Here is an 18033-nt window from a genome sequence, read left to right as displayed (position 1 = left end):
AGTATCATAAGTATGAAATCATTCATGAGGGTGCTGCTTATATGTTGATAGTTGTCATTTGTCAAGCTCTGCTTGATGTACGGAAGTATCAAGAACCAATCCACTAACAGTACTTATAAATACGTACATTGCTGGCTGTCCAAATCCAAGAAACCGTTTCCGGCTTAGCTCCCTAAGAAGCTAGCTAGTAAATTAGGTCAAATATGTCAATCTAATTAACACCTTCATACAATCTTCGAAGACTTTAACTGGGGCTCCAATCTTGTTAGCACCTTCGTGACAAAGAACACGAATAAGTATATTCAAAGACTTTTTCTATTGGGGCTCGCCTCCCGAATGTATCATAAATTCGTTACCAACCAGTTTTGGAGAGAACTACTCTTTCAACTATTGACCTTGACCAGCACTTTTTTCGGAAAAGAGCAATAGGCTGCCTTGACTGTATCAGTACAACCAAAGAATTCGCGTTCAAATTGAAGAAGATGGTGATGTTTTTACTCATTAGCTTAATTACCAACGAAAAGAGTTCAAGTCTTCAAGAGACGTGTGAAAAGAGTGTCCGATGAGAAAATAGTACCGTAAGGTAAAGATCATCCAAAGTGTTATTAGCACCAGAAGCTAGCTGCTAGCCCAAGTTGGTACTCAGTAAAGGACGATTATGATCGTGTAACCTCATTAGGACCATGCATTAAGTGTATGGATGTCAACTCGCCCAACATTCTGATATTTAGTATATGCTCTTTAGCTCAATTTTATTATCAGCCAAACATGACCAATCAAAAAAAAAAAAATTTAGTCTATACTATTTTTATTATTTTTTCCTTTGATGCTTAACAATTTTGAACTCAGATCATTGATAATTAACCAATGACTTAACACTGTCTTATCATACAGAACCAAATGTTTTGAATACCGGTGTTCCTACATCATCAAATAGAACGAACAAACACAAGGGACCGAAAGATTGACAGTATTATGATATAACAATATTTAGCTAAAAGTATGAGTAGCTTTACTGTTCTTATCTGGTTGGTTGCCTATTATGTCATGATGATACAGACTATTGTTAATCGCATATCCTTCTCCTAGTTGTACCACTATCCAAATACGTACAGGGACCAGCAATTACCTAGCTCGTTACAGCCTAACTCATCACATACCATCATGTTAGGTATAGCAAGCAAATTGCATACACCAACTTGGATTTGAATGATAGTCTATACTAACAGAGTAGGAAAATGTAGCCTTAGACTTTTCTGGTTAAATTCAATGCATTATATCTAGGGATATTATTAAATTTGTGGGACTTTTATACATTAGTAAACTAATGATGTTTATTAGTTGGGTCCTGCACATTCTCTGCATTCTGATCAAATTAAAACTTAATTATGCAGTTTTTGTGATAACATTTGATTAGAAAAAGACAATCGCATATACCCAATTTTAGCTTAAATTATTAGAATCATGCACATATACTATGTTAGACTAGTTTTTCCTTTGGCACCAATTTGTTAGTTTAGTTTAAATATCATTAATTAGCTAGCTATTCACACAGTTCAAACATTATTATTCCAATATATACATAAGTTTAATCTTGAAACCGGCCGCAACAATATGTTGGTTTGCTACCGAGAAGCTACATGAAGATGCCGGCATATTGGACATCTTAATTTATTGGTGTGGCGGTTTTGGTTTTCAAGTAAACTTTACATGCCGAATATAATCTTGATATATTCTTGATTTTTGCCCATAATCGAGCTAATTTCTTGGACATTAAGTGCAAGCTAAGCGCAGTTTTTTAATTTCTCTTATTTTCTGTTAAGTTTTGTAGTGGTTCACCATGTTCTATAAATAGTGCAATCCTAGTCCTCCTTTGTAACCCTTCACACACTTCTCAACATAACTGTGTTTGGTTCCTACATAGTATCAGATTTGCTTCTTTTAATATTTCATCCTTAATTTCGATTCTCACCTCTTTTCTTGTTCCCGGCGACCGCAAGAACACCTGAAATTAATCATCTCTTCAGTTGAAATTTTTAATTTCTTCTGCATTTACTTCTTTCAATGGCTACTCTAAGTTCGGTTATTACAGATTTGATTCAAGCCTTGCAGCAACACAATCTAAACAATTCCTCTGCTTCTCAATTTAATTTCTCTTTACCGTTTCAAAACATCTCCAATTTCGTGTCATTCAAGTTGGTCATTCTTACTAGTACTAATTTTTTACATTTCGTGGATGGATTTTATATATGTCACGCACCTCCTCATTGCCAGAATGAGACTAATGTTCCAAATCCAGAATATCTATTTTTAAACTCAATGGATGGGTTTGTTCTATCATGTCTAAATGCAATTTTTTTTTTCAGATTTATCTACGCTGGTACTCTTGGGTTGAAAACTTCTAAATACTTATGAGATTATATGTGTGCAGAGTTTAATGATAATTTGTGGCTTGCAAATCTCTCTTATGTCGTCAACTATATTCTATTAAACAAGGTAATACTCCCATTTTAGAGTTCTTATGTTCTGTAAAGGAGATTGTATATAATTTAGCAGCTATAAATGATTCATTATCAAATGATGATACCATATTACATGTTTTTAATGGTTTAAATCCTGATTTTGATCACTTTGTGGTTACTTCTCAACATCATGAAATTCCTTATAATTTCAATAAGCTCGGATCTAAGTTACTTCAGCATGAACAATGTCTACAGAGTAAATCTCATGATTCCTCTGTTATGGTTGAGTCTACAAATGCACCCTATGTATTTTATACCTAGAAAACTTCATCTAATTCTCGCAATTCTCCCGGTGCTGGTGGTTATGGTGGTCACAGAAATCAACATTCTGGCTCAACTTCTCGTTCAGGGGGGAATCGTTCAACACATTTTGGTCAATCATATGGAACTAGTGGTACTCGTTCACAAGGACATGATGGTTATGGTACCAATACACCTCAGTGTCACCCACCTCAACCTCACTATCGTCTTCCTCCACCTCAAAACCCTTTCCAACAATGAGTTTATACTACCACTACTTCAGACAACTTCAAATCAACCGATTTTTCTGATACTCAATGTCAGATCTGCAAGCAGTGGGGACACACTACTGACAGGTGTAGATTTCGATATACCCCTTCAACCCCTAAATCATCCTCAGCTAAAAATAAACCTGCATCCAATCCCAGAGCTTTTTATGCTGAATCACCACAACAAGATGTTTATCCCACATCACCACCTCCATATTTTTCAACTGAGTCATCACCAAAAGCATTTTACACCTGCTCTTTGAGCTTAACTTATGAAGATGCTGAGTCTGTGATTAGTACTCAATGGATTCCAGATTCAGCTGCTTCTGCTCACATGACAAATAATCCAGCTCTTCTTCATGATGTTATTCCATAAAATGGTTATGAACATGTTATGGTATGCAATGGTAAGTTTCTTCCCATCACACACATTAGTACTTCTACAATTACAACTCTCCATGTTGATTTTGTGTTGAAGAATGTTTTATTGGTTCCATATATGTGAAAGAATCTTATTTGTGTTGCTCAGTTCACTAAGAATAATCATGTTTCATTCGAAATGTTTGATTGAGGATATAATGTCAAGGATCTCAAGACCAGTGAAGTTGTAGCAGAAGGACCAGTTTGTAATAATCTTTATCATATTCAACTGGCTCCTATAGTCTCTTTCAATTCTATTCTTGCAGATCATTCTCTTCGGCACAAGAGGCTAGGTCATCCCTCTAATATTAAGTAAGTTGCAATTCCACTATTATTAAACTGTCTTCAAAATTCATTGCAACTTTCTGTCATGATTGTCAATTAGGAAAGCATCACAAATTGCCTTTTTCTTTGTCTGTTATAATATCTAATTCTCCTCTACAACTTGTTCACCTGTGTCATATGAGGTCCTCCTCCTGTACAGTCCCTAGATGGTTTTAGGTATTACATACTGTTTATTGATGACTATAGCAGGTATCACTGGTTGTATCCCTTGACATATAGAACTGATAACTTAAAACGTTTTCAACACTTTAAAGCTACAAATGAAAATCTCTTGAACTCCTAAATTGTCTATTTTCAATGTGATGGCGCTCTTGAGCTCACAAAAGGCCCTTTTAAATTGTTTCTTGACTCTTGTGGCATTACTCTCAGAATTTCTCGTCTGCATACTCAAGCTCATAATGGTCTTGATGATAGGAAGTATAGACACATTACTGAGATGGGAAATACTCTTTCCTTTCAAGCATCCTTACCCAAACACTTCTGGTTTGATTTTTTTTCTTACAACTACATTCCTCATTAACATAACTCCAAGTAAGATTTTTCATTATTCCAGTCCTTTCCAAGTTCGGTTTGACACTCTTCCTCATTATAGTCTTCTTAGTGTGTTTAGATGCAAGTGTTATTGTAATCTATTTGCTTATAAATATGATAAGCTAAGTCCTAAGTCTACCATATATGTGTTCTTAGGATGCAGTCCTCTCTATAGAGGTTATAAATATTTTGATCCTCTCACTAAGAAAACTTTTGTCTCTAGAATGTCACTTTTGATTAAAAAAGTGTTTCCTTTTGTTGTTGATAATTTTGTTACTTCAACAGCTGATTCTGATCTTGTGACTCTACCAATTGGAAATTAATTGTTTTGCTCCTCCAATGTCACCCATCTCTTGTCCTCCACCATAAACTCAACTACCTGTAAGAACTATCACTACTTGACTGTCTAGAGGCATTTCTAAGCCCAAACATCTACCCTCTGACTTTGTATCATATGGATCTACTGTGTTTTTTTTACCAATTGCTTTACAATCTATGTTGACATCTAAAGTGGAGGCTTAGTCTTACAAGGAAGCATCAAAGAATCCAAAATGGGTGGTGGCCATGAAGTATGAGAATATTGTTCTTAAAGATAATGAGACATGGATCTTAGTTACTTTTGAGGAAGGCATGAATGTTCTTTGAAGCAAGTGGGTGTACAAAATTAAGTACAATTCTGATGGCTCAGTTGAGAGGTTCAAAACTAGATTGGTAGGGCAGGGTATACTCAACAGGATGGTGTTAATTATTCAGAAACATTCAGTCAAGTTGTAAAAATTATGAAAATTAGATGTGTATTAACCATTACAGTCACAAATGGATGGGATATCAGGCAGTTGGATGTATCCAACGCCCTTCTTCATGGCTTTCTCAAGGAGAATGTTTATATGGCTCGGCCTAAGGTTTTTATAGATGAACAAAAACCTACTCATGTGTGTCATCTAAGAAAATCTCTATATGGTCTCAAAAAATCTCTTAGAGCTTGGTTTGAAAGGTTTAGGCAATTTCTTGACAAACATGGTTTTCATAAGTTAGTTTGTGACCACTATTTATTCTACTATTCTTCTGGTGAGCAGAAAGTACTTCTTTTGTTGTATGTTGATGATATTATTCTCACTGGTTCCTCTTCAGTTTTACTAGAGTCACTTGTAGTTATTATGCACAAAGAATTTTTTTTGAAAGAGTTAGAGCCCCTCCACTACTTTGTTGGTATTAAATGTTGTGGGTCATCTACTTCTATCCTTCTTACACAACATAAGTATGCTCTACAATTATTGGCCAAAGCTAACATGCTCTCGTGTGGTCCTGCTAGTACTCCATTAGCTGCAGGACCAAGATATCACTCTACAATGTGACCTTCTTGATGATGTTGTATTCTATAAAAGCCTAGTTAGAGGTTTGCAGTATCTCACTCTCACTAGACATGATTTATGATTTGATGTCAATTATGTCTCTTAGTTTATGCATGCACCTACAACATCTCATTTACAATTGGTTAAGCGCATTTTACGCTTTGTCAAGGGTAGTGTTGGCTCTGGTATAACTCTATCAGCTGAAAATTATCATACTCTTACTGCTTACTGAGACTCGGATTGGGTTGTATGCCCTGACACTAGAAAATCCATCTAGTGGATACTGCATCTTCTTAGGCAAGTCTCTCATTTCACGGTCCTCTAAAAAGCAACCAACTATCTCTCGTTCAAGCACATAGGCAGAGTACAAATCCATAACAGTTACAAGTGTCAAACTTCTCTGGATCTCTTATCTACTAAAAGAATTGGGTGTTACTTTATCTGGGCATGTTGTTCTTTATTGTGACAATATTGAAGCAAATAGTTTGGATACCAATCATGTTTTTCATGATCGAACGAAGCATGTAGAGATTGACTATCAATGCATTATAGAATTGGTTGAAGATGGTTTTCCGAAATTAGCTTATGTTTCATCAACATCAACTGGCCGATGTGTTCACCAAAGGTCTTGGTATTGTTATGTTTCTTTCTTGTCTTACCAAACTAATGCATTTCGTTGAGGCATTAGCTTGAGGGGGAGTGTTGGACAATAAGTGTAAACGTGTCGTTAGCGCAGTTTTTTAGTTTCTCTTATCTTTTGTTGGGTCTTGTAGTGGTTCACTATGTTCTATAAATTGTGTAACCCTAGTCTTTATTTGTAACCCTTCACACACTTATCAATATAACCGTGTTTTATTCCTGCATGACTGTTCAGACAACTTTTGGATAGTAACTAGATGGAAGACGCAAATTTTCACCTTAGAATTCATTGGAAAATCTGATTACGTCAAATCCTAACTAATGAGTTTAGGTGTAACTTTAGGAACCACCGTACCATTATTGCCATGTTTACGCAAAAACAAAATCTGAAATTTTCCTAGGTGTATGTATTGATCTTTTTTGTGCTTGCAACATCAATCCATAATTTTATTCGAGGGACTCCTTCTCTCTCTCCCTGACACGCGAAAGTCAAGAGAAAAGTCAACTACAGTCAACCTTAGTCAACCCTCGATTCATTCCTCTAATTTTGATTTTGTATCTTCTGAACTTTATTCAATTTAGTTTCTTGTTCTTCCGATTCATATTTTGATTTCCTTTTTTCTTTTCTTTCTCTTAAATAGAACCCTAATTTCATCCTTATCTTCTAGGTTTTTGTTTTCAATTGATTTAAGATTTCCCTTCTTTTTATACAATTCAATCCTCCTTCCCCTGCTCTTATTTGATGTTTCTTTAATAATTCAATCACGTTTGATTCTAGTTTTATTGTTTGTTTTCTCACTTTGTTCTTATCTTCCATTTTATGCAGCTTTAAAGGCTTGTTGTCACCATCAGGGGTTGCAGTAATGTCCCATCCCATCATCAGTTGGCTCTTATTTAATTGGTTAGGTGTTTGTTGGCTTATATCCATTGCAGTGGTGTATCATCAGTATGACTATGTGCGGGTATTAATCTCTATTCTTATCTGGTTTTATCAGATTGGTTATTGTTACTTTCAATTTTATCATCACACATCATATCCTGTAACGTTAACATTTGTTCAGTTTTTCCATTATCCCTTTTCAATACTCATCAACCTTTTTTTACAGTTTTTTGACACCCATCTACTTAAACTTCTCTTTATATACTTTACCGGTTCATGATTTGATTTCCACAATCTCAAATTCCTATGCCCTGTTCACCCTTCCATTTCTCATCATGTCTGATTACATCCATAATATCTCTTCTCAAATGGAAGATATCAACTTAGAGGATAGCCCCGCTAAAGCTCGAGTTATTACTCATTCTGCTACTGCTTTATCTCAGGCTATTAAGGATTGGAATATTTGTCTTGCTGGTAAGTTATTTGCACCTGGAATCATGGTTTGGCAGGATGCTGAGAGAGCAACCAAGTTTATTTGGTCTCATCTTAAGAAAAATGATCACTGGGATCTTATGGTTAAATCATTAGAACCTAATATTTTTGCCATAAGATTTATTACTGATGAAGATAAGAATGCTATTTTGTTTGGAGGAGCTTGGAATTTTGATGGTTATCTCATAGTTCTTCGTGACTGGCATCCCTCTTTTCCTTACCAAAAACTTAACTTCAACACCTCTCCCTTTTGGCTTGAGTTTAAATACCTCCTACCTGAATTCACTTATTCAGAAATTCTTAAGATTTTTGGTGATATTGTTGGAGATACAGTTGTAGTAGAACCTGGTGGTGTAACTCCCAGTACCTCTAATAAGTTTAGAGCTTTAGTTATGATCATAGTGACCACTCCACTGATTAAAGGAATTCATGATGTCAATGCTGCAGGAGTATCTCGTTGGGTGGGTTTCTTTTTTGAAAAACAAACACACAAGCTTTGTCCTGAATGCAAGGTTCCAGACCATGATACTTACCTTTGCAATGCTCGCAAAACTAGAAGAATTAATATGCAATCATCTGTTAGAAATTTGGGTCCTCAAGTTAAGCATGTTGCTCTACCGAAGAGAAGTCCTCAAGAAATTGCTAAATTGTTTCTTGATCATGGACATCAGAAACGTTCAATTTTACATCAACCCTCTACTTCACAACAACTTGGACCTTACGACGGTATGCATGTTTTGTATTTTACAGCCACTGATTCTCAACCAGATTCTTCTTTGGCGCCAGCAGACCGAGATGTTCCTCACTCTTCTAAGATAATCTCTACTGCTAGCATTTCTGGTTGTAAAACCTTTGTTAGACACAAGAGAACTCGCACTAGTGCTTTGGTTATTTCTGAGAATCATGTCGACATTAATCAAGCTTTGCCAGTTCTGTTTACTGATGATTCAGCTCAAGCATCTACTAGTCATCAACGGAGGGACCCTCAAGTTGAGCCAATTGATCGGGACATTGCATCTAGAGCTATGCAACCTGATGTTGTTCAACAGGTATCTCATTTTTCTTCTTTCATCTTTCACTCTAATTTCGGCCTCCTTTTATTCTTTTTTCGTCTTTTACTGTTCTTTTTGTTTATTTTCTTTATGAAGATTTTATCTTGGAATTGTCAGGGTTTTGGTAACCCTTCTACTAGGGATTATCTGCACTATTGTATTAAAAAACATGACCCTGAAATTTTCTTTTTTTCAGAAACAAAAACAACATATTCAAAAATGCACTTTTACTTACAACAATATAATTATCCTAATTTATGGTATGCTCCACCTGTGGGTCAGTCTGGTGGTATTTCTTTGGCCTGGAAAAATGGTGTTGACCTTGAAATCATGCATACATCTAGGCATAATGTTCATGTTGTCATTCATACTCATTCGCATAATTTGGATTTCCTATTAAGTTGTATGTATGGCGCTAATAATCCCCTGGAATGTCAAGAACAATGGAAGTACTTGCTTGATATGCATCATTTTGTAGATTTACCTTGGATATTGATGGGCGACTTGAACTTCACTATGTCGGACTCTGAAATTCATAGTTTTTCTCAGCATTCTCATCAACATTCTAGTATGATTAATCCTATTATTCAACAACTAGGCCTTATAGATTTGGTCTTTTCTGGATCTTCTACAACTTGGTCAAATCATAGACAAGGAACTGATTATACCGCTGTTAGTCTTGATAGAGCACTTGGAAATGTTTCTTGGATAAATTCTTATTCAACAGCTCATCTCATTCACATACCGCCTGCAGCTTCAGACCATTCTCCTATTCTTCTATCTACATCATCAGGTATGGCTAAGAAACAATTTCCTTTTCGACTTCAAAGATACTGGTTTTCAATTGCTTCTTGTGCTGACATTATAAATACAAGCTGGTCTCACCAAGTCTTGGGTTCTCCGTCTTATCAGCTTTCTTCTAAATTACATTATACAAAACATCAACTTCAACTTTGGAAGAAAATGACTTTTGGTAATATAGAAACTCAAATTCAGTCTATTCAAAACCATCTTGATCAATGCTACAACAGAAATATGCCAACCTCTGACCCTAAAGTAGTTAATTTAACCCAATTCCTTCAGAAATGATTAGTTATTCAAAAATATTTTTTGTATGCAAAAATCGAGTCTTCACTCTTATGATGCAGATCGAAACACTTCTTATTTTCACTCTAAAGCTAACTTTAACAGAAAAAGAAGTCATATTTTTGCTATTCAATACTCTCTTGGTATTTGGCATGATTCAAGGTTTGGTATTGAGAACACTTTACTTAATCATTTTTCAGCAATCTCAAAATCCACTAAGCCAGCTTCTGATAATTCTATTTTGTCAGAATTTCAAAGTTGTATTACAGATGAAGAAAATAGTTTGATTCTACAACTTCCATCAGAACAATAAATCAAGGATGTAGTCTTTCAAATCAAGCCATGGTCATCACCTGGAAATGATGGTTTTCAGGCAGCTTTTTATCAACAATGTTGGTCTACAGTTGAGAAAGAGGTAACTTCTATGGTCCAACACTTTTTTACTCATAAACACAGGCTTAAATCCATCAACCATACATACCAAGTACTTATTCCCAAAATTTTACACCCTCAAACTACGAATGACTACAGACCAATTAGTGTTTGTAATATAAGTTACAAGATTATTTCAAAGATTATTTCAAATAGTCTCAAACCTTTGTTATCTAAACTCATTGCCCCTATTCAATGTGCTTATATTCCTGGCAGACACATCCAAGACAATATCATTATAACACATGAGTTACTTCATTCAATGAAACAGAAAAGAAAAGGTAAAGTCTCTTATATTGGTCTGAAGTTAGACATGTCAAAGTCATTTGATCTCCTTGTATGGCCTTTTTTGTTTGACATTCTTCATCGTCTTGGTTTTCATCATGATTGGATACAACTTATTCAGGAATGTATAACAACAACGGAAGTTTTTCTCCTTATCAATGGAAGTCCCACTGCCTCTTTTTCTCCTACTAGAGGAATTCTACAAGGTGATCCACTGTCACCTTATCTATTCCTCATAGTTATGGAAGCTTTCTCTCGAGTAATTCAAAATCATATTCATACATGTCAGATCAAAGGCAAGGTAAACAAAAACAGCCCTGAAATAAGTCATCTTTTTTTGCAGACGATTGTTTGTTATTCTTAGAAGCTTCTCCTCATCATATTCGTCGACTTCAAGCTATTCTTCAACAATTTAGCACTGCTTCAGGTCAGATTATCAACTTACAGAAGTCAACAATTTTTTCAGTAATAATGTTACTCTTTCGATCAAAAACAACATTGCTAATATCCCGCAAATGAAGATTATGGGATTGGGAGAGAAATACTTGGGTATACCCTTATTGATGCGTAGATCGAAAACTAAAAATTGTCGACCTATTTTGGATAGCATGAATCACAAACTGCAGGGTTGGTCGAGCAAACTTATCAATCAGGCTGGTAAAACTACTCAACTAAACTCTGTATTAAGCACAATGGGTTTGTATCATATGCAGGTTCTCAAGCTACCAAATACCATAATACAGCAAATGGATAAAATTCAGAGGGACTACTGGTGGGGTAAAAAGAAGCATTTCATTACCTGGAATAAGGTATGCTTTCCGATAAGACATGGAGGTTTAGGTCTAAAATACTTATCACATTACAATTCTTCTCTTTTAGACAAACTCGCCTGGAACATGATTCATTCCTCAACTGAACTGTGGGTTCAACTTTTTAACGGTAAATATTTTTCTTTATATAACTTGAAGCATGAGCCTCCTCCAAATTGTGAAAATACAAGTTGGATATCGCAGAGCATTATGCATGGCTTAGAGATTATTTATAGATTTGGCAAATGGAAAATAGGAAGTGGCTCTACAGTCAATATTTGGAAACATAACTAGATCCCTTGTGAGAATGAACCTTTATATAAGTGAAATGACCTAAACACAAACGATTATCAACTGGTTTCTGAGCTTATTCATTTGGAGTCAGGACAATGGAATGTAGATCTTTTAAGAAATCTTTTTACTTCACAACAAGTTGATTTTATCTTAACAATTCCTCTGGTGTTACAAACTCAGGACACTCTCATCTGCCCTCTCACATCAACTGGAGTGTTTACTACAAAATCGACTTACCATCATCTTTGTGATATTGATTTACAGGACTCTGCTTTATCTTCCCTCAGTAAGACTTTTTGGTTGAAATTTTGGAAACTAAAGATACCTTACAATCTACTGATTTTCTTATGGAAGATTATTAACAATGCTCTATCAGTTAAAAGTAATTTGAGACATATTCCTGGTATCGATGATTCCTCTTGTCCTCTCTGTAATACAGTCAATGTAGAAGACATAAATCATCTCCTCTTTACTTGCCCTTTTGCTACAGATATCTGGAAAGCTTCTTTACCTCAACATTTTTCTCTTTTACTGCAGCATATACTCTTATTGATTGGATTCGCACTTGGTCTTCAACTGATGTTGTCATCAACTTTTCTTCAGTTTCTCCTTCTATACATGGAATGATTGCAACAATGTGGCACATATGGAGATACAGATGCCAAGTTACTTTTCAGCATGTTCAGATTAATCTTAATTCGGTTTTGCTTCCTCTGTTCAAGTATCTTGCTAACATTACTGCAACATTAGCATCTCATCGGCATACATGTCATCACAATCAGAATATAGGATAGTCGCATCATTGGAATCCTCCTCCACCAGACACTTTGAAAGTTAATATTGATGCATCGTATCATAAGAGTTTTTATCTATCTGGTATTGGTATAATCATTAGAAATTCTGCAGGGAAATATGTTGCTTCCAGGGGAGTGCTTCGAAGAGTAGCTAACGCTTATCAAGCTGAAACATGGGCTCTTTTAGATGCACTGCAATGGGCTAAAGCTAGAAATTGGGATGTTGTTATCTTTGAATCTGACAATAAAAGTTTGATGTTGTCTATAAATGCTGGTTTGCCTTTACCTCCTTGGGAATCTTCTTCTCCTCTATCTTTGTGTGTGGATCTTTGTAAACAAACAATAACTGGAAATGTATCTATGTACCTAGAATGTGTAATAAAGTTGCCGATTGTCTAGCCAAATCAGCCCGCTAGTCTTCTCATGTAGGAGAATGGTGGAATGTCCCACCAACTGAAATCTCTGTTTCTTTGGCTAATGATATATCTGTTACATAATGTATAATATATTTCCCTTTCGCTAAAAAAAAAAAAACATCAATCCATAAAATTACGTAAAAAAATTCTGACTTTTTTACATTCTCACCCAGACATTCAATTAACAAAAGAAAAGAAAAGCACAATCAAACACAGTATGGAAACTTAGATTCTCCCTGGATCCGACAAACAACCGACTTTATTTATCAGGTACTCATATATTATGTTACAAACCAGATCCGAACAACAGGTTTTAAGTACCCTCTGACAACCGCCATAAGGACGGAACCTAATCACCAGTTGTGCACTCGTGTCACCATCAAAAGGGTATAACTGATGACTCAGTGCCACATGGTTCACAAATAAATGGCAATTAAATGAGTCAATAAAAATGCCAAATTTAGTGAGACGAGAAGAAAGTTGGTTTCAGTAAGAGTCCATTTCAGTACAAACCAAAACTTTCCGGCACGGAGTCTCTTAACTAATCTACTTCAAATACTCATATTCTAATCTCTTTGATTACGAAACTAATTATACTATTATCACAAAACCGCGTCTCAAGATTAACAATAATAGTCTCTGTAAATTGTTAATACTAATCTGGCTGATGATCTCCACAAATGACGTGACCGTAAGCTGGATTAATAAACAACTGTTATATCTTTCTACATTTTTAACCATTAGTACAATATATATTGTAGTGCCGACTTTACACCTTAAATCTCTTGGAATAATGAAGAGATCATTTTTGAATAAATAAGGAATAAGATAACCATGAAATATAAATATCCAACATATCCAAATCAGAGGCGTAATGGGATCTGAATTTTCAACATTTTCTTTTTATATTATAAAGTGCATCCATAATCTATTATTGCCCTTTTTAATATTGAATTACATAAATACCCCTGTTTGAGGTGAAGTTATCGTTACTAAAGGGAGTGGTGGGATCATTTTAATTAGCAGCATCCCCGAATTCCCTCCCTATATAAACCATCTCCTCTTCTCAATCCAAATAACACCAAACATCCTATTTTTAGAGAGAAAACCAGTTGAAAAAGGAGAAAAATATTCAATCAGAAAAAAGATACATGTTCACTTCAGAACAACCACCACCACTATCAACGACGGCAATTGTAAAAAGTGAGTCCACCACCACTACCAACAACATGGGAGAGGCTACTGCAACAATTTCAACCGTTCATCCTGATATACTTCTAACACATATCTTCTCACGACTAGATGGTTCATCGTTGGCTTCAGCTAGTTGCACAACCACACAACTTCATTCTCTATCTACTCAAGAACATCTCTGGTCTAACATCTGCAAATCCACATGGCAATCTACGAATGACCCACGTATTAGCCACCTCATTTCTACCTTCTCAAATGGTCCTCGTTCTTTTTTCTCCGATTCCTTTCCACTACTCTCTTCTTCAAACAATCTCAAATCACCACCGCCACCTCCACCAGTACCAGCTTCAGAATTAATCTCAGCCATTGATATTCAGTACAAAAACAATGTTATCTACTCAAAAGTAGAAGAAACCCAAACAACAACAAACTGGTTCCGGTGTTCACCATTTAGGATTGATTTATTAGAACCCAAAGATATTATCCCAACAACAATACAAAACGGCAAAGACATATGCCAAGACTTAAATGAGAACCTAACTTTAAGTTGGATAATAATTGATCCAATCCAACGGAGGTCAGCTAATCTATCAAGTTGGAAACCTGTTTCGGTTCATCGTCATTGGTTAACCGGAGAAATTCAGGTGAGATTTGCTACAATCTTGAAGGGCAGTGGAAATAGCCATGGAGATGAAGAAGTCCTGTGCGGGATTATTGTGGGATTCGGTGGCTGTGAAAATGGAGATGTTCAGGTGAAAGAAGTGAGTTTACAAATTGAGGATATGGATGGGATTAGTCTAAATGGCAAGAACAGTTTGGAGATTTTACAAGGTGGGATTGGAAATGGAGAGAGGAAGAATATAGTAAGAGAAGAAAGGAAGGAGAAGTATGAAGAGTATCTGAGAATGAAGAGAGAAAAAGAAATCAAGAAATTGAGAAGAGAAAAAAGATTAGATTCACTGTGTGGTGTCTTGGGTACACTGGTTTTTACTGTCTTCTGTATGATGGTTTATTACCACTAATCATCTTTTTCTTTTTTTACTGTATAACTAAGCTATACAGTATAGTTATAAATACGTATACAGATACGAAATAGAAATGTGATTATGAAATAATCAGATTGGCCTCTTTTAATAAACTTTCAAAGATGAACTTTTGTTGTTCCGATAAATTATTATACTAGCTCCGTTTTTGAAAAAGGATATTTTTACTTAACACTTTTCGAGAAAGATGGGAGTACGTTTTATATGATATTTTTCAAAGTGTTACGGTAGCAAAATCGCTAGGTGATACTTGTAATGTTTAGGGGTGAGGTACATATATCCTAAGATTCATAATCCCATGCTCCAGTTTGATCCTCCAACGTGGTGCGAACATGCAATCATTTCCGTGTGCGGAGACGCCCAATGAATCTGGATGGGGGTACTAGTCCCGTACAAGGGATAATAAGTACAATCCCTCTAGGCTACTAGACTAATAATCTTTTGCTTACCCAGAAAAGATAAGGTCAAGAAAGTCGAACAATAAGTGCTGCTGCCCCAATCTTTCCGGCCACTTGCCGCTCATTAACACTAGTCTAAATCCAATTAATTTAGTTAAAAGCTGAATTTTGACACTTCAGTCTAAATCCAATTATTTTCCTGGCGCAAATTGTACGGACAAAGAAAAAGGGTAGTCAACTTGATTTTTGTTCATAGTCAAACAGTTGAAACAAAAATTGAAACAGTGGTTGCCCTCATGCAAAGCATTTTTCATGTTTCAATTACTTCAGTTAATAGTCATCACTATATACAACCGACCAAGGGATTTCATGTTAAACGCGTGCAAGTGTCAAAGTTATTAGATTTTGTATGTTATGAGCCTTGATCTTCTTTGTAAAATTCAGAAGAAAAGACTTTTTTTTTACGAGTGAAATGAAATAATTGATTTATTATTATAGATTTTGGCGTCCATTTTTAATTATTTTTAATTTCGGCAATTGGCATACATGTGAACAAATTTTAGCAAGGAACGGTTGATTATAAAGACTAAGACTTGTGTGGTGAACAGTATTAGAGCTATCTTAATCCTTGTTTGGGTGGGGCAAATCACATCTCAGAAAAGACATTACACAAGATGCACCTGATCAAGGACAACAACATCCCATCACATTGAATGCCTTGAACACCAAGTTTGTGGGGAGAATTACTACACGTTCTAATCACATTATTGAAGTATGTTCAGATGTAATAATCAATGGTTTGCTTAAATATTTTTATTTAAGATTGGAAAGCTGCATTCAAGGTTAGTTGGTTTGTCATTTCATACTTGTTAGTCAAGAGCCAGAAAAAAATGGAGATGTTAAACGTGACGATTACAATTGTAGTAGTTCTGCACAGCCCGGAAAACATCAAAGCCGTAATCTGATTAATCTTGAAGGGATGCGCCAGTGAGGTGGATTTCAGCAGTTTCTACTTCCCAGTCCTGTAACTACCAGAACAAGTCAAGTCAGGGTTTTTCACGTCTGCCGGTACTCATCCGTAATTGCAGTCAACGAAAGAGATACAAACCGAGTCGTCCTACTTTTCACTTGAACTACAACTTTGAGGAACTTTTTGTTGGAAAAAATACAGTTTTATGTGAATAAAAATTACTAATAAAAAGGTTTTTCCAAAAAAATAAAAACACCTTCCAAATTTATCTCTTAGTTTTTTACGGGATAAGTTTATTATATATTTTTTGGATTTGGGTTAGGGTTTTATATATGAATAACCTCTTTTTATTGCTGTTATATATAGAAAAACCTCTCATATATCCCCGTGTTTTTTTGAGTACTTCTTCTTCGTTTTTCGATGTTTGATACGAGGGTTTTAAGTGCTAACGATTCGTGAGTTTTTCCGCTGCCAAGTTCTAGAAGGACAAGTTTGAATGTGCTATTCAAGCTTGTTAAGATTGTTGTATCTTGGAGGCAGATGTACCCGTAGGGCTATAGCATCATCTTTTTCAGAGTGTATCCGGACATTCTTGTCTTAAGGACAATATGTTGAACATGCACCTCAATCTACCATTACCGTTTCCTTGTTTCCATGGTGTTTAACAGGATGTTCAAGACATTAACAGTTGACTAAGGAGAACACACAAAAAACAGATAAGTGCCTCTTATATTATTAGTTGATTGATTAATTTTTAATTGTTATTAACCAACAATCTTAAGACAAGAATTTTTTTTAATAACAATTTTTCTCTGTCAGTTTCAATATCTAAAGATCATCATGGCCCCTAACGAAGCAAAAAGTCCGAGAGTTTCAAAGTCGGAGATTTCTTCATCGCAGTTATTTTATGAGACTGTGCAAGGTTCTCATGAGTTTAAGATAAACGGATATTCTCATGCAAAGGAATGGGAGTTGGTAAATACAAGTCTAGTGGCAAATTCGCAGTTGGTGGTTATGATTGGAAGATACGTTTTTTTTCCAGACGGCTGTGATCATGCTAGCGAGGAGTACGTATCCTTTTTCATTGAGCTAGCTAGCCCTGGAGAAGTTAAGGGCATCAGTTGAAATCAAACTACTGGACCAACGCCAAGAAGACAATTTCATTCGGGCGCACTTAGACCGAGGCTTCAGAGCTATTACTCCCACCATTGTGATCCAATCTCTTACGCAATACGTGGGCAATGTCGTCAAACTTTTTATTTCTGAAGATGGTACAGCTGAGAACTTTAAGGCTGCAACAAGCTTGGATCTACTTGGTCCATCGGTTTTCCGTATTTGGAATCCGATTACAAACGAGCAAGTACTTCTTGCTCCTAGAAGATATACTCCTGTCCGTGTCTGTGGATTTTACTTCCATCCGCTTAAGAAGGAATACGAAGTGGTTTGTGTACGTACGTCGCGTACTAAACCAAGATGGGACACTTTCAGATATATCAGTCGGTGCTTGAGAAAGAAAGGAGGGGAGATTATCTCGGAAAGACTGTTCAGAAAACAAAGCCTACACAACATA

General features: G+C 35.7%; 1 protein-coding gene across 1 annotated transcript; it reads left to right on the top strand.

Moving 5' to 3' along the window:
* Positions 1-13894: 13894 nt before the first annotated feature.
* Positions 13895-15204, top strand: LOC113339097 (probable F-box protein At2g36090). The gene has a single exon (XM_026584497.1). It carries the CDS (start codon positions 14010-14012, stop codon positions 15072-15074), a length of 1065 nt encoding a protein of 354 aa, XP_026440282.1. The 5' UTR covers positions 13895-14009; the 3' UTR covers positions 15075-15204.
* Positions 15205-18033: the final 2829 nt, after the last annotated feature.

The sequence above is a fragment of the Papaver somniferum genome, unplaced genomic scaffold, assembly GCF_003573695.1.
Source record: "Papaver somniferum cultivar HN1 unplaced genomic scaffold, ASM357369v1 unplaced-scaffold_19, whole genome shotgun sequence".
NCBI lineage: Eukaryota > Viridiplantae > Streptophyta > Magnoliopsida > Ranunculales > Papaveraceae > Papaver > Papaver somniferum.
This window is presented reverse-complemented; position numbering and strand designations above follow the sequence as displayed.

Excerpts from the sequence above, each read along its gene's own strand:
- LOC113339097 (XM_026584497.1), top strand. The coding sequence starts at position 14,010 with ATGTTCACTTCAGAACAACCACCACCACTATCAACGACGGCAATTGTA.